At 36.5% G+C, this 23,619-nt stretch overlaps 1 protein-coding gene across 2 annotated transcripts in view; it reads left to right on the top strand.

The window, feature by feature from the left end:
* The window catches only part of INTS7 (integrator complex subunit 7), an 85,325-nt gene that overhangs the window by 51,977 nt on the left and 9,729 nt on the right, over positions 1-23,619 (top strand). For both annotated transcript variants that reach the window (XM_077902190.1, XM_077902189.1), the window contains exons 11-17: positions 1,401-1,640; positions 2,788-2,925; positions 3,948-4,154; positions 14,089-14,283; positions 14,828-14,931; positions 15,929-15,997; positions 23,263-23,395. In XM_077902190.1, coding sequence (XP_077758316.1) covers positions 1,401-1,640; positions 2,788-2,925; positions 3,948-4,154; positions 14,089-14,283; positions 14,828-14,931; positions 15,929-15,997; positions 23,263-23,395 — 1,086 coding nt within the window. The remainder of the gene's footprint in view (positions 1-1,400; positions 1,641-2,787; positions 2,926-3,947; positions 4,155-14,088; positions 14,284-14,827; positions 14,932-15,928; positions 15,998-23,262; positions 23,396-23,619) is intronic.

Raw genomic sequence — 23,619 nt, forward strand, 5'->3', positions numbered from 1 at the left:
CAGTTCTAATGAGAAGACAGAGTTGAATGATTCATTTCAACTCAGGATGTTAGGGAAGACTTGAACAAGTAGATGTCATGTGAATTAAGCCTTGAAAGAGGGGTAGAATTTCAGTATTAAGGAAAGATCATTGGAACCCAAGGGACCACTGTTAAAAAAGGCATGAAAACAGAAATGTACTTGTTAGTTGGAAGAATGGTGAATAAACGACTGTGGCTGACAATATATAAGATTGGAAAAATAGTTTGCAGCTCTCTCAAGGAGAATATCAAATACCATACCAAGGAACTTTGTCTTGATTCTGTAGGTAGTGAGGAGATACTAAAATTTTAAATAGACCTGCTGTGACCTTCTTTGTAATTCTTGTTATTTCAGTGTGTCTATTATATGCCAAACTTGTTGACAATTTGTATATACATTTCTTTCCTTCTTTACAAAAATCTCATCTAGTGAAATTTTTCCTCTTTAATACTCATGAGGAATTTAAGGCTCAGAAAGATAAAATAGCTTGTTGAAAGATACCTAGCTGATCTTCAGCTCTGCATCTGTCACTTTCTGAAGACATTGTTGTGTCTGCCTACCTCATACTGAAAGCTACATGGCTGTGGTGTGAACGATGGGTTAAGGGGTCCATCTTTTTAAGAAAGAGGAATTAGGGAAAGATTTATGTTGTGGTAGAGAGAATGGAAAGGAAGTGGATATTGAAGATTGGACAAAAGTGGAAATGACAAGATATAGCAATCAGTTGGCTATGTAAGAGTGAGAGACTTCTGGTTCTGGTTCTGGTGGCTGGAATATTAGTTGATGCCATTAACTGGCCTGAGTGGAAGTTGTAAAGCCAGTTGCTTTTTGGATTTCGGTGAGAAATAAGAGAGAAAATTAGAAGCCTCTTCCCCACTTGTATGTGCTTAAGAGTCACTAGGACACCTTTTTTGAACTTCAAACTCTCACTAACCCAAATACTAAAAAACAAATTAATCCATTAAGTTTTGGGATAGGTAAGGCCAGGAATCTATGTGTTTTTAGCATCCTGGGCATTGCTAGCTAGGTAGGTTTACAAACCATACTTGAGAAGCAATTTTTGAAAAGTAATCAAAGTGCAGTATGATGAGACCCATTTTGCCTCTTTAGCATTGTGATTTTCTCCCCATGTCTTTTTTTTTTTTTTTTAATAGTCTTGGGTTAAAATGACTGGTGAATATACAATCTTCACTTTTCATTTTAAACACGGAACATTTGTAGATCTTAATAATAAGATTCAGTATGTCATGTGTTTCTTACAAAGAAAAACGTTATGCCTACAGAAAACCTTTTTCTGATAACTTGTACAAAGTTCTTTCTTTAAAGCTTCAGTTAATACCTTCAACTTGTAACTGAGCCATTTTCTCTTTGATATGCAGATTGCTCTAAATTGTATGGTGAAGTTGGCCAAGGGCAGGCCTCATCTTAGCCAATCAGTGGTTGAGACCCTGTTGACCCAACTGCACAGCGCTCAGGATACAGCGCGTATCCTCATGTGCCATTGCCTGGCGGCCATTGCCATGCAGCTGCCAGTGCTGGGTGATGGCATGCTTGGGGACCTCATGGAGCTCTATAAGGTGATCGGGCGATCAGCCACAGACAAACAACAAGAACTTCTGGTAAAGAGCCCCTTTTTAACCTGCTGGGGATGACTAGATCTGGTCTAGTGGGAATTACTTGAGGAAGTCAGTGTTACTGTTTGACCTTACTTAAAAAGATTAAAGTAATTGGGCCACCTGGGTGGCTCAGTCAGTTAAGCACCTGACTCTTGATTTCAGCTCAGGTCATGATCTCAGGGTCCTGCAGATTGAGCCCTGTGTCAGGCTCCATGCTCAGTGGAGAATCTGCTTGATTCTCTGCTTCTCCCTCTTTTCCTCCCCCTGCTCCCTCTCGTGCTTTCTCAGATAAATAAATATTTTTTAAAAAAGATTAAAGTAATATGTAAGATATCAATATGCTGAAGTCAGAATAGAATTTTTTACTATTTCCATTTTTGATTTACAAAGCTCTGTTTATTCGTATCTAAAACTGCTTTCTTCAGGCGACAAGGCCCAGTCAGTTAAGTATCTGCCTTTGGCTCGGGTTCGGGATCATAGCATCCTGGTATCGAGTCCCGCATCAGGATCCCTGCTCAGCAGAGAGTCTGGTTCTCCCTCTCCTCCCCGCTTGTGCTCTCTCTTGCTGTCTCTGTTGCTATCTACGTCTCTCTCTCTCAAATAAATAAATAAGATCTTTTAAAAGTATTCAGTCCAATTGAACTGTACCTCTCTATGTACCTTCCTTTTCCCAGAGGTAACCTCTACACTGAATTTGGTGTTCATCATTCCCATACATGTTATACATTTACCACCTTAGTGTATATCCTAAGTAGTAAGCAGTATTATTTTACATATTTTCAACTTTATATAAATGTTATCTTTTGCATATTTTCTATCTTTGCACATTTTGTGTGAAAAATCTATACAGATAAGTGTATCTCTATCTATTTCTCTACTATATAATACTTTACTGTGTGATTATATCTTAATTTACCTACTCGTGTTTATGGGCATTGTTTCTAATTATTTGCTGTCGTTAAACAATGCTCTGAGCAATGGAGTAAGTTGCCTAATGATTTCAAAGTGGAAAATTAATAAATGTCAAAGGAAAACAGATTTTGTTCAATTTTGATGGGCTCTAGTTTTTCTCCTTTTGGGTAAAGTCATCTATGACATTGGATAGAATTACATGTTTTCCTTATTTCTCTTACTTCTCGCTCATCGTTAGGTGAGTCTGGCCACTGTGATTTTTGTGGCCAGTCAGAAAGCACTATCTGCCGAAGTAAAAGCAGTAATTAAGCAGCAGCTTGAAAGTGTCTCCAATGGATGGACCGTTTACCGAATTGCCAGACAGGCATCCAGAATGGTATGTACTATCCTCCTCTGCGACCTGGGTTGGTGAAAATGGTAGACCTTAGATTGTGTGCTTCTTAGCCCAAGTCCAAACTGAAGATCAATATGGAAGTATGTTTTAGTCATGGAATTGAAAGATGATGATAGAAAGGACATAGTTTTAACTTTTCTCATATAGGAATGGCATGTATGTTGTTATGGGTGAAGTTCCACAGGAATTCCAAAAATATGAGCTCTTCCTGGCTGAAGGTTATTAGTGCCACTCCATTTTGCCCTGTACTCTCATAGCCACAGCTGCCTCCCACCCACCACTTCTGTCCTCTGTTATCAGTACACCACCTCTTTCTTCCCCCCCTCTCCCCGACCTGGTCATTCTTAAGAGATGGGGGCAGGGGGCAGGTTGCAGTATGCTGTCCCTTCTCAACCATATGAAAAGCCTACCAATTTTTATTTTGTTTGAGAGGAAATATAGAGCTTGGATACTCTAGAAATCCTTTGGATGTAAGTCCAAAGAGCAAGATTTGAGAAGCATCATGTTACATATTGTAATGAATGTTTCCCAAAATGGGGAGGAGCTCTCTTGGCAGGACACCCCCAGGCATCGAGGCACTGCAGGGTGTGGAGCATCCCTGGCCCCCAGGCTTTTCTTAGTGGCATTCACATCCCCCCTTCCCCCACCCCACCCCCGCCCCCATCAGCTCCTTTCCCCCAGTCATTTCCAGAGGCAGATGCAGTGCAGTGCAGAAGTGTTTGCACTTTCTGTAGTTTGAACTAAAATCCTAGTCTTGAGTTATAGGTAATTCCATTTATTTTCTTTTTGGAACTGTTCTAGAAAAGAACTAAAGGGCATTTTGTTACATAAAAGCAGCTCAGCATATTTTCTCTGACGAAATACTTAGACCCGAGTCTCAAAGAATTCTATAATATGAAGAGTGGTTGTTAAAACTTATCCAGGGTTTGAGTTTGTCTTTTAGCTGCCTCATCAGCTACATCAAGTGTAAGAACCTCATCATGTGCCCACCTCCCCTTTTTTAGGGTAACCATGACATGGCCAGAGAGCTTTATCAGAGTTTGCTGACTCAGGTTGCCTCAGAACATTTCTACTTCTGGCTGAATAGTTTGAAGGAGTTCTCACAGGCAGAACAATGCCTCACCGGGTTGCAAGAGGAGAACTATAGTTCAGCACTTTCTTGCATTGCTGAGTCTTTAAAATTCTACCACAAAGGGATTGCTTCCTTAACAGTAAGTCCTCTTGATTCTCCTTTGGTGATGATGACTTGTGTGAGAATGGCCTCGCTTTTCTTTGTGGGTTATTCTATTTGAACTACCTTGAAAAATCTGCTGATAAATATATTTAGCAATATCAAATAATAGGACATCGTGGTAAATCCTTAATCCCTCCCCCCGGTTTTTAATATTCATGAATTGATAGAAGTTTATCTTTTTTTTTTTTAATCAAGAACCAGGTACCACTTATGGGCGGATTACTGAATCCATGCAGAAAGGATAAGTGGAGATAGGATATTCCCTCTCTAGACTCCTGTTTGTAAGAGGTACTGGGTCATTACCAACCATCAAATGTAAACCCCGCCACAACCCATTTCATGCCTGGCAACTGCTAAGAAGCTAGAGTTTCTTGCTTTGTAGATAAAGAAGAAATTATCAAGGATGCTAGTGTCCCACTTTTTACCCCTCTCTGATACCCTCCTATTCTAAATTGAGAGTCACCAGCTACTATTCTTGTTTTCTCTGCCAAGAGAGTAAAGGGGTTGCAAGGAGGGTAGACCATTAGCATTTCTTATGTTTCCTTGAATTTATATTCCAAAGTAAGAACCTGTACCCAACATGAGCATTTTCTGTATTAATGCAAAGATTTATTTTCCCTTTAAGAGTAAAGAGTTTATGTGATCAACATTACATATTTTGTAAGTATTGTCATTAATCTTTAAAATTATATATATTTAGATGGAACTGTAAAACTTTAGGTACCTATATATATAGATGTTTCCCATAATCTCTTTTTAATAGTGGATCGTCCCAAAAGAAGTGCTCTGAAGCAGAATAAGGAATAAACAGATGTGACAAAATAGACAATATTCAGAATACTGTGGATACATATTTTTTGAAGTATAATTTTTTTTTCTTTTTTGGATAGGATTGATCAACTGTTTTAAAACGGGAATATAGGAATGGCTTCTCTCTACCTTAAAGGGTAGCATTGACTGCTATGATTCTTTCCTCTTGATTATTCTGGGAAAAGAGTGCTGTTGCCTATATCAGCCTACATCAGAAAATATAGGTACAGTTATTGGTTGCAATCCGTAGAATTATTTCATTTTCTAGTTCATGTGGAGTAGAAAATTGTTTATCATTCAGTAGAGCTAAATGGTTGGAACTGTGAAACAAACTCACAGGGCGGTAAAACAGAATTAATATTATGAAAATCCTGTTGAATATTTAATAGTCTTTTAATGATTTGTGTGGTATGTGTATTTAATGAGGCTTGACAGTAACTAAGGACTGAGTTCTGACAGAGAAAGTAAGGACTCCGATTGACAGAAACCTCTTACCTTGATCTCCTTTCTGCCTTAAGGTAGGTTATTGGGCCTCACATCGACTCCTTTTGAAATGGAATTCTTTTATTCAACAGACTGTAAGCACTTACTAAGTGCCAGACACTGCTTTGAGGATTAAAAAAAAAAAATCAAGAAATGATTCTCCACTTGAGAGTAGAGTAGAGAAGGAGGCAGTATGATCCTTACAGTCATTTGGGATTTACCACATTTCGGATTGTACTCTACCATCAGGGTTTTTTAAAGATTTATTTTAATCATTCATTTGTCAAGCGTGGATTTGACAATAGCTTTGTGTCTGTGTCCCTGAGAAGGTATGAATGAACATGGACTGACCTTCTACTCCTGTCACATGAATGATCAAATGTAAGATTAAGATTGTACAGCTGTGAGAATTCTGCTTTATTTAAGGATAAGAAGTTCAAATTCTGTGTTTATACTACAGCAACACTGGGTGTCTAATTTCCCAACATAGTGACTAATGATAGAGTTATCTTGCTATTTAAGAATAAGAATTGTAAAAAGTATTTTAGTTTTCTGTACTGTGTCACAAATTACCACAAATTGAGTGACTTAAGACAACACCTTTTTCTTTTTAAAGATTTTATTTATTTATTTGAAAGAGAGCACACATGAGCTGGGGGCAGGGAGCAGAGGGAGAAGGACAAGCAGAATCAGTGCTGACCGCAGAGCCTGTCATGGGGCTCCATCCCAGGACCCTGAGATCATGACCTGAGCCGAAATCAGATGCTTGACTGAGCCACCAAGGCACCCCATTTTTATTTATTTTAAAATAGTGAATATGTATAACATCTCCATATATGGTGTAGAGGGTATATAAAAAAATACAACAAATATCAAAATATACTTAGCATCTTTAGGAAATGCGGCGTTACTACGATTGCCTCTAAGACTCATGCACATTCTTTATGTTTGTATGACATTTCCTACCCCAAAGAGGTAACCACTATCCTGAATCTTGTGTGTACCATTCCCTTGCCTCTCTTTGTAATTTTAACATGCTTTTTGGTAACTCTTAGCAAGGTACTATTTTATGTTGTTTTAGAATTTTATTATAAAAAGGAATTATACATATTTTTCTTCAACTTGCTCTGATTATATAAATTATGTCCTTAAGATTCATTCATCTTGTTACATGAAGCTGTAGGTCAGTTTTACTGCTATATAGTCTTCCATCATGACTATATATCAATTTATTTGTCCATTCTAGTGTTGATGAAATTATTAATTCTTTGGTTTTTGCTATTATGAATAGTATTGTTGTGAACATTCTTGTATACATCTTTTGATAGACCTATGTAAAGCTTTTTCTAAGACTGTGATTCTCAATTGGGGATGATTTTGCCCTTCCAGAGGACATTTGGCAATGTCTAGAGACATTTTTGGTTATCATGATTTGTCATGGTTCCTGGCATTTAGTGGGTACAAGCCAGAGATGCTGCTGAACATCCAGCAATGCACAGAACCACTCCCTTTAACAAAGAATTATTCAGTTCAAAATATAACTAGTATAATAAGAATGAAAACCCTTCCCTAGAGCAGTAGACCTCAGTCAAAGCTATATATCTGTCCCTCGCTCCAACTTAGAAGTGTGTGGAGATGTTTCTCTTTGTCACATAGGATAAGGAGGACTGCTATTGGCTTTAATGGTCAGTAACTAAAGATGCTTAATCTCTTGAAATGCCCAGGATGCTCTTGCCTCTGTTAAGAGATACTGCTCTAATATACTACGTAGGAGTGGAATTGCAAGGTTATGTACACCTTCAGTCAACTAGCTAATACCAGGAGGCTTTCTATAGTGGTTTATAAATTTATAAACCACCCAGCAGTATGTAAGAGTTCCTGTTGCTCTACATTTTTCCTGTCACTTGGTATGTTCTAAACGTTCTGATTGACATTTCTTAAATTACCAATTCAATTAAACATTTTATTTATTTATTTATTTAATATCATTGATGTATAACATTGGTTTCAGGTATATAGCACAACAATTCAATATTTGTATATATTGTGAGATGATTACTACAGTAAGTCTAGTTAATACTCCTCACTATATATAGTTAGTCAAAGTTTTCTTGGGGCACCTGGGTGGCTACCTTCAGCTCAGGTTATGATCCTGGGGTCAGGTTGCATATCAGGCTCCCTGCTTCTCCCTCTCCCTCTGTTGCTCCCCCCCTGCTTGTGCTCTCTCTCTGTCAAATAACTAAATAAAATCTTTAAAGAAGTAAAAAGAAAAAGTTTTCTTTTTGGTGCTGAGGGCTTTTAAGATCCACTCTCTAAGCACTTTCCAAACATAAAATACAGTATTAACTATACTCCTATACTATACACTCTATCCCCGTGATGTATTTAATTTATAACTGGAAGTTTATACTTTTGACCACTTCACCCCTTTTACTCACCCCCCTACCCCCCACTCCATCATCTCTGACAACTGCGTATCTGTTCGCTGTGAGCTTGGAGTTTCTGGGGTTTTGCTTTTTATTCCACATATAAGTGAGATCATGTGGTATTTGTATTTGATTTATTTCACTTAGCATAATGTCCTCAAGGTCCATCAGTGTTGTTGCAGAAGGCAAGTTTTCACTTTTCTATGACTGAATGATACTTCATTATATATACATGCCACATTTTCTTTATCCATTCATCTGCTGATGGATACTTAGGTTTCCATATCTATTGTAAATAATGCTACAGTGAACATGGGGATGCGTATGTCTTTATGAGATAATGTTTGTTTTCTTCAGATAAATACCCAGAAGTAGAAGTGCTGGATCATCTAGTAATTCTGTTTTTAGTTTTTTGAGGAACCTCCATACTCCAGTGCCTGCACCAATTTACATTTCCACCAACAGTGTACCAGAGTTCCCTTTTCTCCACATCCTTGACAACACTTACTTGTTCTTAACTTTTTTTTTTTTTTTTAATTTATTTATGATAGTCACACAGAGATAGAGAGAGAGGCAGAGACACAGGCAGAGGGAGAAGCAGGCTCCATGCACCGGGAGCCCGACGTGGGATTCGATCGTGGGTCTCCAGGATCGTGCCCTGGGCCAAAGGCTAAACCGCTGCGCCACCCAGGGATCCCTGTTCTTAACTTTTTGATTTTGAACAGGTGTGAAGTGTTATCTTGTAGTTTTGATTTGCATTTCCCTGATGATGAGTGATATTGAGCATCTTTTTATGTATCTGTTGGCCATCTGTATGTCTTCTTTGGAAAAAGGTCTAGTCAGATCTTCTGCTAATTTTATAATCAGATTGTTGTTTGTTTTGCTTTGCTGTTAATAGGAGTTCTTTATATTTTTTGGATATTAACCCCTTGTCAGGTACAGGGTTTGCAAATATTTTCTCCCGTTTAGTAGTTCCTTTTTCATTTTCTTGAAACAAACATTTGTTTCATTTTTGGCCATTTGTGTTTTGTTTCATTTTGTTTCTGTTAACTGCCAGTTGAGGTTTTTTCATTTTCCTAGCAAGTTGTTTGTCTTACTGATTTGTAAGTTCTTATATGTTCTGGATACTAATTTTTTGTAGGTTATCTATGTTGCAAATACCATCTAATTTTGTAGCTTTTCCCCCCACTTTCTATCTTTAATGAACAGCAATTCTTAATAGTCTAAGAATTTATGGTCTAAGTTATTGATCTTTCTTCCTTTATGGTTTCTGTTTTTTAAGAAATGTTTCCCTAGTTCATGCTCCCTTCACCCATCTCCCCAGAAGTAAGCACTATTTCGATTTCTAAAGCTATCAGTCTTGCCTTGTTTTTATTAATAGTTAGGAAATCATGCGGTATTCTTGTGATTCTAGTTGTTTTGCTCAACTTTATGTTTGTGAGTCATTCGTTTTGTTGTTGCATATTGCAGTAGTTCATTCATTTTCATTGTTCTATGATACTCTTTCAATGACGGTTAAAGAAATCTGTTTATCCATCTTTATCATTGAAGAACATTTGGGTTATTTCCAGATTGGAGCTATTAAGAATAGTTTGAGGGGGCCTGGGTGGTTCAGTTGGTTAAGTGTCTGCCTTTGGCTCAGGTTATGATCCCAGAGTCCTGGGCCTCAGTGCCTGGCTTGTTCCCTGCTTAGTGCTCCCTGCTCCCTGCTCCCTTTTCCCTCCCTCTTCCTCTGCCTCTTCCCTGGCAGGGATACAAGTAGGTGTATATGATACTGTTATATAAATACAGTTATAGACCATCTGACCAGACAAAAAAACCTGGCAATCTTGTCCTAACATGCATTACAAAACTGAAAGAGAAGCAAGATGTAGTTATAAAGAGTAGTTGGACTATGAACACTCTAATGGACATCTTTTGGTATAGGTGTGCATTTCTTGTGGATGGTAGTGCTGTGTCATGCAGTATGGTTCAGCTATAATAAATACTGACAAGAGGTGCCCATGGCAGTTTCCAACTTATATTTTTACCAGTATGAATGCCTTTTGGGGTTCATAGTGCTTCCTGATTCTATGGCTTGATGATTTTGATCAGTTTTGGTCGTTCCCTCTTTAGCTATTGCTTCTGTCCCTTTCTCACTCACTTGGAACTCCAGATACAATGATAATAACTCTCTTTACCATGTCTCGTTTTTCTCTTACATTCTCTCCTACATCTCCCATCTTTTTATTTCTCTATTCTTAGCTCTAAATGTTTTCTTCTGACCTTACTTCCACTTCAGTAATTTTTTTTTAAGATTGATTTATTTTAGAGAGAGAGCTGGGAGGTGGGCAGAGAGAGAGAGAATCTCAAAAAGAGTCTACACTGAGCACAGAGCCCAATGTGGAGCTCGATCCCACAACCCTGAGATTATGACCTGACCTAAAACAGAGTCGGATGCTTAACAGACTGCACCACCTAGGCACCCCCACTTGATGAGTAACTCTTATATTGTGTCTAATCTGCTGTCAAACCCATTAAGTTCTTAATTTCACTTATTGTAGGTTTTTTTTTTCAATTCCATAATTTCCATTTGGTTATTTTATATTTTCTAGTTCTTTGCCAGGATTCTCTGTTTTGTCATTTAATTTCTTTTAACATATTAATCATAGTTATTTTAAAATTCATATCTGATATTCTGTTTCTGGATCTCTTGTGGTTTGTACTTTTAAATTCCTGCATCACCACCATCTCTTGCTTTGAAAGATTTTGTCTTTTTTGTGTGCTTTGTTACTTTTTATTTGGTTTTGGACACTGGATGAAAATTATAGTGATTACATCATCCAGAGCCTTGTATATCTTTCTTGGCCTTTGGCAGGCAGTAAAGCTAAGATCACTTTAATCCTTCGGAGGGCCAGTCTATTTCTGAGTTCTCCTTATTACTCCAAGGGCATAGCCCTTTGAGGTAACAGCCAAAGCCTGAAGTGTTTTCCACAGCCCCCCTCCTCATTTTATGAAATTGCTGAAAATCCTGCTCAGCTTCTCAGACTCTCCGGAGCAGCTTTCAAGTTAGCAAACATCTCAAGGGAGAAAATGTCACCAAATGTCAATCTTGCCTCCTTGCATTTCCCATCTCTTCATGATTTTTGGCTTCAAAATCCTTTTTGCCGTAATAAGCTCTTCAGTGCTTTCAAATATATGTTCTTAATGTTGTATTCAGTTTTCACAGCTGTAGTTAGTAGGTAGGAGGGCTGGTTTAAAACAGTTTAGTCCACAGTTGCTTTATGCTTGGCTTATTCTTTCAAAATCTAGGATTAGGGCAGCCCGGGTGGCTCAGCAGTTTAGCGCCGCCTTCAGCCCAGGGCCTGATCCTGGAGACTCAGGATCGAGTCCCATGTCGGGCTCCCTGCATGGAGCCTGCTTCTCCCTCTGCCTGTGTCTCTGCCTCTCTCTCTGTCTCTCATGAATGAATGAATGAATCAATCAATCAATCTAGGATTATACTAAGTAAAGTAAGCCAGTTGCAAGAAGACAAATACTCTGTGATTCTACTTATATGAGCTATCTAAAGAAGTCAGATTTATGGAAACAATAGTAGAATGGTGGTTATCAAGGGCTTCAGGTCCATGGTTTACATTACAGTTTACTCTTGGTTGTCGTGTGTTCTTTACCACTGTACACACACACTTTTTTTTAATCAAGCTCATCAGGTAGCTTTCTTTTTAGCCATGTTGGTTTCTTTAGGTAGCTCCATTTAGGAAATTGGATATGCACTACAAGTCAAGTTCTGTGAAGTAGCATTATATGCATGCATGTCTGACAAAGATTTAACTTTGGGGCACCTGTGTAGCTTGGTCAGTTAAGTATTTGGTTCTTGATTTCGATTCAGGTCACGATCTCAAGGTCATGAGATGGAGCCCTGCATCAGGCTCCATGCTCAGTGGGGAGTCTGCTTGAGATTCTCTCTCTCCTCCCTCTACCCTTCTCCCCTTAACCCTGCTTGCTCTCTCTCTCTCTCTGTAAAATAATGAATCTTTTCTTTTTCTTTTAAAGATTGAACTATACATGTTTAGGGGAAAAGAAAGAAGGAAGGAAGGAGAAAAATAATCATTTAAGTAATGGGAAAGCAAAATAGCAATCCAAATAGTGGAAATAGTTTTTCTCAATTGGCTGATAAGCCTGAGTGAGCTCTGGGGAGAGCTCTGAGTTTGTTGCTCCTTCACTGCCTGTGTTGAATTCACTGAAAATAATTCCTCCCTGAGGAAATTTCAAGAGTAATATTAATTATGTACAATTTTTGCTTTACCTGCTAACCTTAGATTCCCAGCCTCTGTTTAAGCTTTAGCCTCAATACAAAGAAAAGTAAATAGTATCCTTCTTATTTCTCATTGGCATTATTCATACTGCTATAACCTAAATTTATTTCTTGAACATTTTTGGTCTTTCACAGAGGTTACTACCTTTTAAAGTCTCCTCTATGACAAATCTATCTTTTCTGTGTTCTTTTGGACATGCGTACTATATCTAGCATTGCTTTCAGCATAACACAATCTAAAATGCACAGTCACTTTCAAAGTTTCCATCTTATATCATCAATAGAATACTCAAAAATAAATCCAGAGTTGCAGTAAATCTCCCTTATTATAACTACATCTTGCTTCCCTTTCAGTTTTGTAACACCTGTTAGGACAAGATTGCCAGGATTTTTTGTCTGGTCAGATTGTCTGTACTGTATTTATTTAATAGTATCATTATACACCTACTTGTATCCCTGACCGTTGTAAAGTTACCAACAAGCAATAAATTAAAAATAGCAGGTAGCTGTGTAAGGTTCAGAGTTCTCATGAGAGCAAATTAAATCTTTAAGGAATTAAAAGCAATTGAAATGTTCTCTTTTAATCTCCTAGTCTGTGCTATTTCATGATTAGAACAGGCATCCTAAAAGTGTGAAAACCACAGAATTCAATATATTGAGTATAATTATTGCCTCTAGCTTATTTAGGACTGTCTATATGTAACTTTTATATATATCCTCAAGGGCCTTGCATTTTGAGGAGGATACTAGAGCCAGGTGTATGTCCTTATAGAGGATATAGGGAGTGGCTAATTGTTTCATAGAGTAAAATATGAATGCTAACAAATAACAAAACTTACCATTTGACACTTAAAAGTAGAGGGAAGTACACTAAGGTCAATATGTGATACTTGGCCAGATGGTAATATTGTAACTGACTTCTAGAAACCCAAAGTCAAATGCCTTGCTCTCCTGCTAAAAGGATGGTGTAAGGTAGTATCTAAGGAACAAACAGCATCAGCATGTTTAAGCTAGTCATGTCAGGAAAATTACTTTCACTATGCCTCCATTTACTGTTAGTTGAGCATGGTTTTGATATGCCTTTCATTGAAAGCACCATGCTAGGTTCTCTGCCGAGAGTAGTTACTGAATAGTTAAAGATTGTCCTAGCCCACACTGGCTTGACTTACATTCCTTGCCCTCTCTACCTAGCTGCTGCTACTCTTTGCTGTCCAAGACTTAACCCCTGACACCTCTCCTCCTTATAAAAACTTATTTGTGCATCATATAACCTGTTCTTCCTTAGTAGCCTGTGTTCATTCTAACATGTCTGCTCAGAAATTCTTCTTAATATTAAGTTGGGCTCACAGTAGAAAAATCAGCCATGAGGCAACATGCTTTTTACCAGTGTCTAGCACCATATTTCTCATATTTATCTTTCTTTCCTCTTCTGCCCCCCAACTTTTAAAAATCCATTACAGATGAGAGGGGTTTGGAAGAATGATAATGTCCTTGAAGTGTCCATCAGATGGTATTTGAAAGATTTTGTCTTTTTTGTGTGCTGTGTTACTTTTTATTTGGTTTTGGACACTGGATGAAAATTATAGTGATACATCATCCAGAGCCTTGTGATAATCTAGCCAACCCACATGCTGTGGGGTCTTTGTGAATGTAGGGAGTAAGGAAGCTGAATGTTGATGGAACATACAGCTTTTTGGAGCTGATACTAATAATGATAAGTTTTTCTTTCCAATATTACATTGATCCTCTTATAACGTAGGTATTTATCCATCAATGTTAGAACTAATGTTCTTTGCCCAGACGGTGAGGAATTGTTCATATGGCACCATCTGGCTATTGTGTTTACTTGTCTTACACACACATATATATATATATATATATCTTTTTTCTCCCCCCAGGCTGCCAGTACACCACTGAATCCTTTAAGTTTTCAGTGTGAATTTGTAAAACTCAGGATTGACCTTCTACAGGCCTTCTCTCAACTTATCTGTACTTGTAATAGCCTCAAGACAAGCCCTCCACCTGCAATTGCCACAACAATTGCCATGACCTTAGGGAGTGACCTTCAGAGATGTGGCCGCATCTCCAATCAGGTGTGTCTTAACTTTATTTTTAGTGCAGGCTTTAATTACATTAGAGATTTTTGAGGTTAGTTGTAAGATGAAAAAATTCTGAAACTTAAAAATCAGCTGTTTGACTAATAGACATTAAGCCTCAAATGCTTTAAGTCATGTCTTGCTGAAAATAGGCTGATGTTTTTATTAGAATGACAAAGTGATTGATGGTATCTCACTAGATGCTACACATTTATAACTGTCTTAATTATTTTAGTGGAACTTGAAGCTAAAAAAGCAATGCTTTTTGTTTCTGTGTGTCATATGTGTTACTGTAATTTTGTGAACATTGAGAATTTCATTTACCATCTTTGCTAATTTTATTTAACAAGGTTTACAAGCATAAATGGAATGGAAATGAAAAAAGTTGAACTGCTTTTTGGATTTGATTGTTGGAGAATAGGTTTTTTTATGCTTTGATTTTTTTTTTGTGGTGTATATATATATACACACACACACACACACACACACACACAATAATGATACTGTGTTCCTTGTAATTGTTACTTTTCCTTCTTTTTAGATGAAACAGTCCATGGAAGAATTCCGAAGCCTTGCTTCCCGATATGGGGATCTGTATCAGGCATCTTTTGATGCTGATTCGGCAACGTTGAGGAATGTGGAACTGTATCCTAAGCTGCTTCAATATTTCTTGTTCTGTGGAAGTATTCTTTTAAACACAGAGTAAATACTTTAGATATGCCTAACTAAAAATATGTATATTTATATAAGCCTACAAACTTATAATTAACTTCTCTTTGGAAATCTAGTATGAGTAGTATATTTTTACTTTTTAACTTCAACCAGGCTTGGGAAAAAAAAAAAAAAAAAGTAGTGGCTTTCTCCACTTCTAGGAAGAGCATCCAAAATCCAGGTCCCACCAATGTTGCATACTTTGTGCTCACTTGCTCACAGTGGAGAAAGCAACACGTTTTCCCACCAGAAAACCATTTATGTCACCTCAGTATTCTTTGTGGTAAAAACCCTGGTTCCCATCACCTTTATTAGGGATCTTTGGTGTTAGTCATCACTTTTGTTCACTAAGTCCTCTGAATTCTCCCTGTTTTCTTATTAGCAGCTTCAAGTCCTTTTTGAAAGGACAGAAGAAATAAATGATTTTTAAATTGTAGTATCTATAAATCAGTAGAGCTTGCCATTTTGGTTTTCTAAGTAAAAACCTAGTGAATGCTATGGACCCTTTCCTCTACAAAATGCATTTATGCTCACATCCTGGCAGATTTACAGGGTCACAAGAGGGTGACCAGATCCTTTGAGCCCCAGCTTCATCCCTTGAATCCCAGCTTCAGAATCTCTGGGGTACCTACAGACCATTTTTGTTCTTGCCACTTGTGACTTTCATCGGTGAAACTGCTATCTAAGCAGAAGTTCCCTTCCCACATTAGGCAGCCTCTAAAGTACTCTTCCTAGAACTGAATTTAAAAATCCCTGTTATAAACAACATATATCCCTTAAAAGGGGGAAAAAAAAAAGAATCTCAAACCATTTGATTTGATAACATGGTTACCTTAACTAAAAATATAATCCTCATCTTGACTTGATATTCAGGTAATATAAAGTCACATGGATTTCTCTATTTTCATGTATAACCTTAACGTTAATCCAGACAACAGCAGAGCTGTTTACTGATATCTCATGCAATAGAAGCCTTGATTTTGGATCCAGAATCAGCAAGGTATTTCTAATAACAGTTTATATTAAAGTACATTTTCCAGTATGTTATCTTACCTAGTCATTGCAGCAGTGTTTTTTTTTTTTAAAAAAAGAGTTTATTTATTCATGAGAGACAGAGAGAGAGGGAGAGGGGCACAGACACAGGTAGAGGGAGAAGCAGGCTCTAGGCAGGGAGCCTGACGTGGGACTCGATCCCAGGTCTCCAGGATCACACCCTGGGCTGAAGGCGGCACTAAACCGCTGAGCCACCCAGGCTGCCCAGCAACAGTATTTTAGAAGAGATATCATAGAAGAACAGAGAAGAGGAACTTAATCGGTGTTTGCCTGAGATCACATAACTAGTGACAAAACTTATTTTTTTTTCTGACTCCATTGTTTATTTACCTCCTGCCCCCTATTTTTTTTAAAGATCTTTTTATTTATTTTACAGAGGAGTGGGGAGGGGGAGAGGGAGAGAGAGAATCTGTAGCAGACTCTGCGCCAAGAGCAGAGCCTGAGACAGGGCTTGATCTCAGGACCCCAAGATCGTGACCTGAGCGGAAATCAAGAATAGGACACTTAAAAAAAAAAAAAAAAAAAAAAGAATTGGACACTTACCTGACTGAGCCACCCAGGTACCCCACTGTCTCCTATTTTTAAAACACTTGGAAAAATAACTGGGAAGAAATTCTTTGAATTTGAATATTTTCTTCTTGTAAACTATACCGAAACTTTGGTATGAAAAATTGGGTTAATAAGCTTGAATTTTTATTCTTTGGTTTCTTAAACAAAAAGATACTCCTGTTTTTGCTTTATTAATATTCTTTTCTCCTCTCTCATTAACTAATTATTCAAAATATTTTATTGAAGAATGATCCATTGCTTTTTTTTCCCATTATAGTATTCTGTTTTGGAATATGCATTTTCAACAGTCTATAATTTCCAATTTAGTAAGGCCTATGTTTCCAAGGTCAGCTTCCTTAAAAGAATATAATCAACAAAGCAGAGTGAAATTTCTCTACTCTGAAGCACTGACTCACCATTTCTTTTCAGGACAATAGCAGGATCCTTGCTTCTATTTTGAAGTTCAGCCTATTGTCAGACTAGGCCACTTGGCTATCCTTTTCCCACTCATCTGCTCCACTTTAATGTTGTCATAACACACTATCCCTTATTTTTCCTTTTATCATGTTTTCATCAGTGTTCCCTTCAGACTTGCAGTACTTATTTTCTTAAAACCCCTTCCTTTTAAATTTCAAAATGTTCTTAAACCTCCATGTACTTTATAGAGTCTTTGGCAATTAATTGATGCTTCGAGGCTCACACCATTTCTTACTGTGCCATACTCATTTTACTTGTTAACATTCAGATATCACTACTGTTGATTGGTACAATAAGGATAAGTGTTTTTCTTGATTGACTTTTTAACAGATTAGGTGCATCGTCAGCAGGGATGGGGTGAGGGAAGTTACCCAGCCAGCCTGTACATGCTATTTATTCTCTTTCTCACTCTCTGTCCTTCCTAGCACTTTTTTTTTTTTTTTTACTCCTCTCCTTCCCTTCTCATCATCCAAACCTATTTCCCTAGCCTCTGCCCTAAAGCAGGGAAAAATTGGAAAAGAAAGCTTGCACTTTAAGGAGGGTTCTTTGGGTTTCATTCTCAATAAATACAACTGCAAAGAGTGGATTCCTTCTAAAACTTCTATTCTTGATATTATCTTTTGTGCCTTCCAAGTAAAGGAAGACTAGCAGCTAAAAAACCTCAAGAGTGAGGCATAATGTTAGTATTTCACTGTTGTTTTTACAAAAAGCTATCTTTATCTTTTTCAAAGCCTATAAGCTTTTTGGAGAAGAGACCTTGTCTTAATATTCACTTTGTATCTCATAGCACCTAACATAGTACCTGAGCAGTAACAATAAATGTGGATTGGGACAGGGTAGATAATTATGAATGTAATTGTCTGCTTCATTCCAACTTTTTAGAATTATCAAGAAGAAATATATTGAGATAATGTCCATTGCCTTTTTCTATCTTAGCCTTTTGTTTGCCCTGTTATGATTCCTTTGCATTTAATCTTTATGTTACTGCCTAAAAGATAAGGGAACAGTTCTGACTGTGACAAAGTAACTAAGACTGGACTTGTCCTTTTATTGCAAAGAGCCAAAACCTGGATATAAACCTATAAGTTAACTGTTTTCAGTTGTTGGACAGTAGGAAACTCAGGAATGTAATCCCTCAGAGAAGGAATATAAATAAGACAAACCCTATAATTGTCTTAACTTTCCTCTCCCTGGAGGCACTTTTTAGATTGCCTTGCAGGAAGGAGTAACCAAAGTAGAACATGGTGGTCTTGCTTAGTTGAAGAGATAGGGATCAGGGTTCAGGGAATCAGAAGAAGCTAGAATTTGCAGGACAGAATACAGGAGAAAAGAAGATGCTTTCCAGGGAAAGAGCTCCAGAAATTTCTTAAGCTGTCAATCTTTGACTGAACACTAAGCTACACATATGTAAGGTGAAACTTGACAAGGCCAAGCAAAAAACAACTACTAGGGAAAGAATAACTACTAGGAAACTATAAACTGAACAATTCCCAGAGCTCACAGATGTCTGAGAAGTGTTTGAGTTCTAGCTAGCCAAATGGAGAGACCTTATTGAACACTAAGAGCATTCAGAAGAAACCCCAGAAGGGTTACACCACCTTAATAGTAGAGTTAAACTAACTCTAGAGTAGTCTTTCAAGTAAGCCTTGAAAGATTTGGAATTATGCATAAGTAACTTAACTGTCTACCAAAACAAAATTTAATATTCTTTAAAGACAACAATAAAAAAGTCAGCACTATAAAATCCACATCTGTAGCATTCAAACGAATTATTAGACCTGAGAAGAAGCAGGAAAATGTGACCAATAACCAGGAGAAAATTTAGTCAATTAAGAAAAAGACTCATAAGTGAAAGGTGATGGAATTTACAGACTTGACTTTAAAATAGCTATTACCAATATTGTCAAGGATTTAAAGTAAAAGATAATATGATAAGAAAAATTAAAGATGTAAAAAGGACCAAATGGAATTCTTAGAGCTAAAAAATACAGTATCTTGATTTTGGATTTTGCCTTTATTTTTGGAAGATAATTTTGATGATACAGAATTCAGCTTTGATTGGGTTGGGTTTAACAGTAGACTAGATATTACAAAAGGAAAGATCAGGGAACTTGAAGACATAGTAATAGAAACTATCCAAACTGGACAGTGAAATAAAAAACAAATCTAGAAAACAAAAGTCAAAATTGACCTGTGGAACAATGTCATTTTTTCTAATATATACATGTAATGGAAATCCTAGAAAGAAGGGAATGAGGGAAAGGAACATATTTAAATGATTGGAATTTTTTTATATTTGATTAAGATATAAACCCACAGATCCAAGAAGTTTAACAAACCCCAAGTGGGATAAACAGAGAAGACCATAATAAGCCATACATTCTAATTAAATTGCTGAAATGATAAAGAGAAACTTTTTTTAAAAGATTTTATTTATTTATTCATGAGAGACACAGAGAGAGAGGCAGAGACACAGGCAGAAGGAGAAGCAGGAAGCCTGATGTGGGACTCAAACCCGGGACTCCAGGATTATGCCCTGAGCCAAAGCCAGATGTTCAACCACTGAGCCACCCAGGCATCCCAAGAGAAATGTTTTAAATAGCCAGAGAAAGGAAATATATAGAAAGGAAGAAAGGTGAGAAATCCACTGATTTCTCATCAGAAATAATGCAAACCAGAAGACAACTAGAGCAATGTCTTTAAAGTCCTGAAAGGAAAAAAAAAAAAAAAAAAAAAAAAAACCTAACCCAATGTTCTCTATTCAGTAAAAATATCCTTTGATAATTAAAATTAAATAAAGACATTTTCAGACAAAATCTTAGAAAAACTTGTTAGCACTAGATCTGCACTACAAGAAATGTTAAAGAAGTTCTTTAAGCTGAAGAGAAATTATTACCAGTATAAATTTAGATCTACAAAATAGAGTGAAGAGCAGTAGAAATGGTAAATATGTCAGTAAATACAAAAGACTTATTTCATTTTGATTTTTTAAAAAATATATTGATCACTTAGAACAAAAATATTAATTGTGTTTGGGAGTTTATAACACGAAGTAAAATATAGGAAATAAGATGACAGGAGATGGCTGTTTGATTTTTACATTTTACATAAAGTAGCATATCCTTTGAAGATAACTTGTGATAAACTAAGGATAAATAAATTCTAGAGCAACTACTAAAAAATAAAACAAGCCAGGAGAGGAGGTTAAATTAAATACTAAAACAAAAACAAAAAGAACACACCAGAAAAACCCAGTTAACCCAGAAGAAGACAAAGGAAGAGGAAATAAAAAGAGTAAGCAGATGAAAAAAGTAGAAAACAAATCATAAGATGTAGACTTAAACCCAGTCATACCAGTTATTACAATTAATGTCATCTTACTCCTAATACAGAGATGAGCAGACTAAATAAAAAGGCAAACCCAGCTATCTGCTTACTGCAAGTAAACCATTTTAAATATATAGGCACAGATAAATTAAAAGTAAACAAAAGGATAGTAAAGGCTATATCCTACAGACCTTAAAAGCTGGCGTGACCTAATATGTTAATATTATACAAAATAGACCTCAAGATAAGGACTTGATAAAGAGGTATATTTCATCATGACGAATCAATCCATCAAGAAGACATAATTCTAAATATTTATGTACAAAGTAACAGATCTTCCAAACATATGAAGCAAAAACTGGCAGAATTAAAAGAGAAATCTACTGTTACAAAGTTCTCAACACTTTCCTCTGAGTAATCAGTGGAACAACTTGTCAGAAAATTGCTTAGAATATAGAAAACTTTAACCACCTTCATTTAATGAACACATATATACCAACAGCAGTATACGTGTTCTTTTCAAGTGTATTTGGAACATTTAACAAGATAAACTATATTCAGGGCTGGAAAGCAAATCTCAATAAATTTTAAAGCATCGAAATCATATAGAATATGTTGTCTGACAAATTAGAATTGACTAACAAAAATGACCTCTAGGAAATCCACCACATACGTTTAGAAATTAGACTTCTGAATAACCTGGTTTGTCAAGAAATCAGAAGAGAAATTAGAAAATATGTTAAGCTAAATGAAAATGAGAATACCACAAGCAAAACTTGTGGGATGCAGCTAATGCAGAGCTTAGAGGGAAATTGAAAGCTTTAGATGTTTTTATGTAATATAAAAAAGAAAGTTTAAAATCAGTGATCTAAATTTCTGCCTTATCTGAAGCTAGAAAAGAGAAAGCAAATTAAACTCAAAATAACTTGAAGGAAAGAAATAACAAAAATATAAGCACTAATCAGTGAATTAGAAATAAATAGTAGGGAAAATCAAGTGAAACCAAAAGCTGGTTCTTTGAAAAGATCAATAAAATTGAAGATACTAGCTAGTCTGAACAGTAAAGGAATATAAATTACCAATATCAGAAATCAAGTAACAGTACCAATCCAAATCCTGTAGCTATTAAAAGCCATAATTAAACAGCTCTTCATGAACACAGGCATAAAAGTCTTATTTTTTTCTTTTCTTTTTCTTTCTTTTTTTTTTTTTTTTAGGCATAAAAGTCTTTAACAAAACATATACATATTGAATCCTGCAGTATACAAAAGATCAGGAACAAGTAGGTTTTATCCCAGGAGTACCAGGTTAACAACAGATCAAATGGTGTAATTCACCATCTTGCAGAATAAAGGAGAAGAGCTAAAGTGGAGGACTTAACATTTCAAATCTTATTCTAAAGCTCTAGTAAGACAATGCTCTATTGACTTGATGGTGGAATGAGCCCAAAATATGGAGAGACCACTCACATATGTGATCATTTGATGTTTGACAAAGATGTCAAGGTATTTCAACAGGGAAAGAATAGTTTTTTTAACAGGAAAAATAGCTAGTTATTGGATAGCTAGTTGGATAGCTAGTTATATATATAGGTAGAAAAAAAAATCTTGACCTTATGTCACACCATACAGAAAAATAAATTCCAATTGTATCATAGACCAAAATATAAAAGATAAAACTCTAAACTTTCTAGAAGACTACACTGGAGAAAGTCTTCATGACCTGGAGGTCAGCAGAGATTTCTTAGACACAAACAGCAATTAGCATAAGAGAAAAATTTGCTAAATTGGACTTAAATTTTTTAATTTGTGCTGTTTGGAAGATGCCATTAAGAAAATAAAAGGTTACAGACAGGGATAAAATATTATCAAATATATTCTATCAGAGAACTTGTATTTAGGATACTAAGAAGACAACTCAAGATAATATAATTTTTAAAAATTGACAAATTTAAACAGAAAAAGACATATGCTAATTAAGCCAAAATGCTTAACATCATTAGGTGTCAGAGAAATGCAAATTAAAAGCACAATGTGATACCTACTAACATCCACTAAAATGGCTAAAATTTAAAAGACCTTCAATATCAAGTATTAGGATGTGGAAGAGCTTAAATTCTTACCATTTGGGGAATACAATATGATTCAGTTCAGCCACGTGGGGGAACTGTTGGCAGTTATATGACCAATTCTACTCCTACTTACCCAATGAAAATATATTTCCATACAGACTGGTACGTAAAATTTCATTGCAGCTTTGTTTGTAATAACAAAAACTAAAGATCCAAGTGCCACTCATCAGGTGAATGGATAAATTCATACATCCATACAATGGAATACTACTTAGTAATAAAACAATAAAGATAAATGGTTGATTTATGCAAAACACATGAATGACTCTCAAAAACACATCTGTCCTGTTTGCCCAGTGATTTGTTCAGGACCTGTCTTTTCTGTGGCATTCCTCTACTCCTTCCACATTCTGATCTATTATTTATATATCTTCACTGGTTATGTGGCACTTAACCTGCTGGGTTTATTGATAGTTACCTTTTCAAATGTCTAAGGTCTCCTTCAGTTCATGGCAGAGCCAAGGGTTAAACATTTTTATTTTACCTAGTAACCATAATTTGAAGTCAGGTCTGGGTTTGAATTGCAGGCTTGTTACTTACTAGTTATGTGACTGAAAGCAAGTCATTTAACCTCTCCAGCCTTAGTTGGCTCATCTGTAAAATGGAAACAGCAGTGTCTACTTTGTTGTTTTACAAAATAAATGAGAAGGTATAGAAAGTGCATGGCACATTTAGACATTAAAATGGTGACTATCTTGGTTGATTAATTGATACTGATTTGACTTCAGTTTCCAGGAATATGGATCTACTGGAACCACCCATGCAGACAGTGAATATGAGCGGAGAATGATGTCTGTATATAATCATGTCCTGGAGGAAGTGGAATCACTCAATCGGAAATATACCCCAGTTTCTTACATGGCAAGTGGCATTTGTTTCACTTGAGTTTTTAATACATAGAAGTAGGGTTTTAGCCAGCTCAGGCACATACTGCCAGTTTTCCCCATGGCTGTTTTGTAACAGGGTTAACATAGTACCTGCCTTGCAGCATTGCCACAAGGACAAAACGAGCTGATCCATGGAAGTGCTTGGCACATCTGTGGGTACTGCATAGTTACATTAATGTGTTGGATCTGCTCTCCCAG

Source organism: Canis aureus, chromosome 6 (genome assembly GCF_053574225.1).
Source record: "Canis aureus isolate CA01 chromosome 6, VMU_Caureus_v.1.0, whole genome shotgun sequence".
Lineage (NCBI taxonomy): Eukaryota > Metazoa > Chordata > Mammalia > Carnivora > Canidae > Canis > Canis aureus.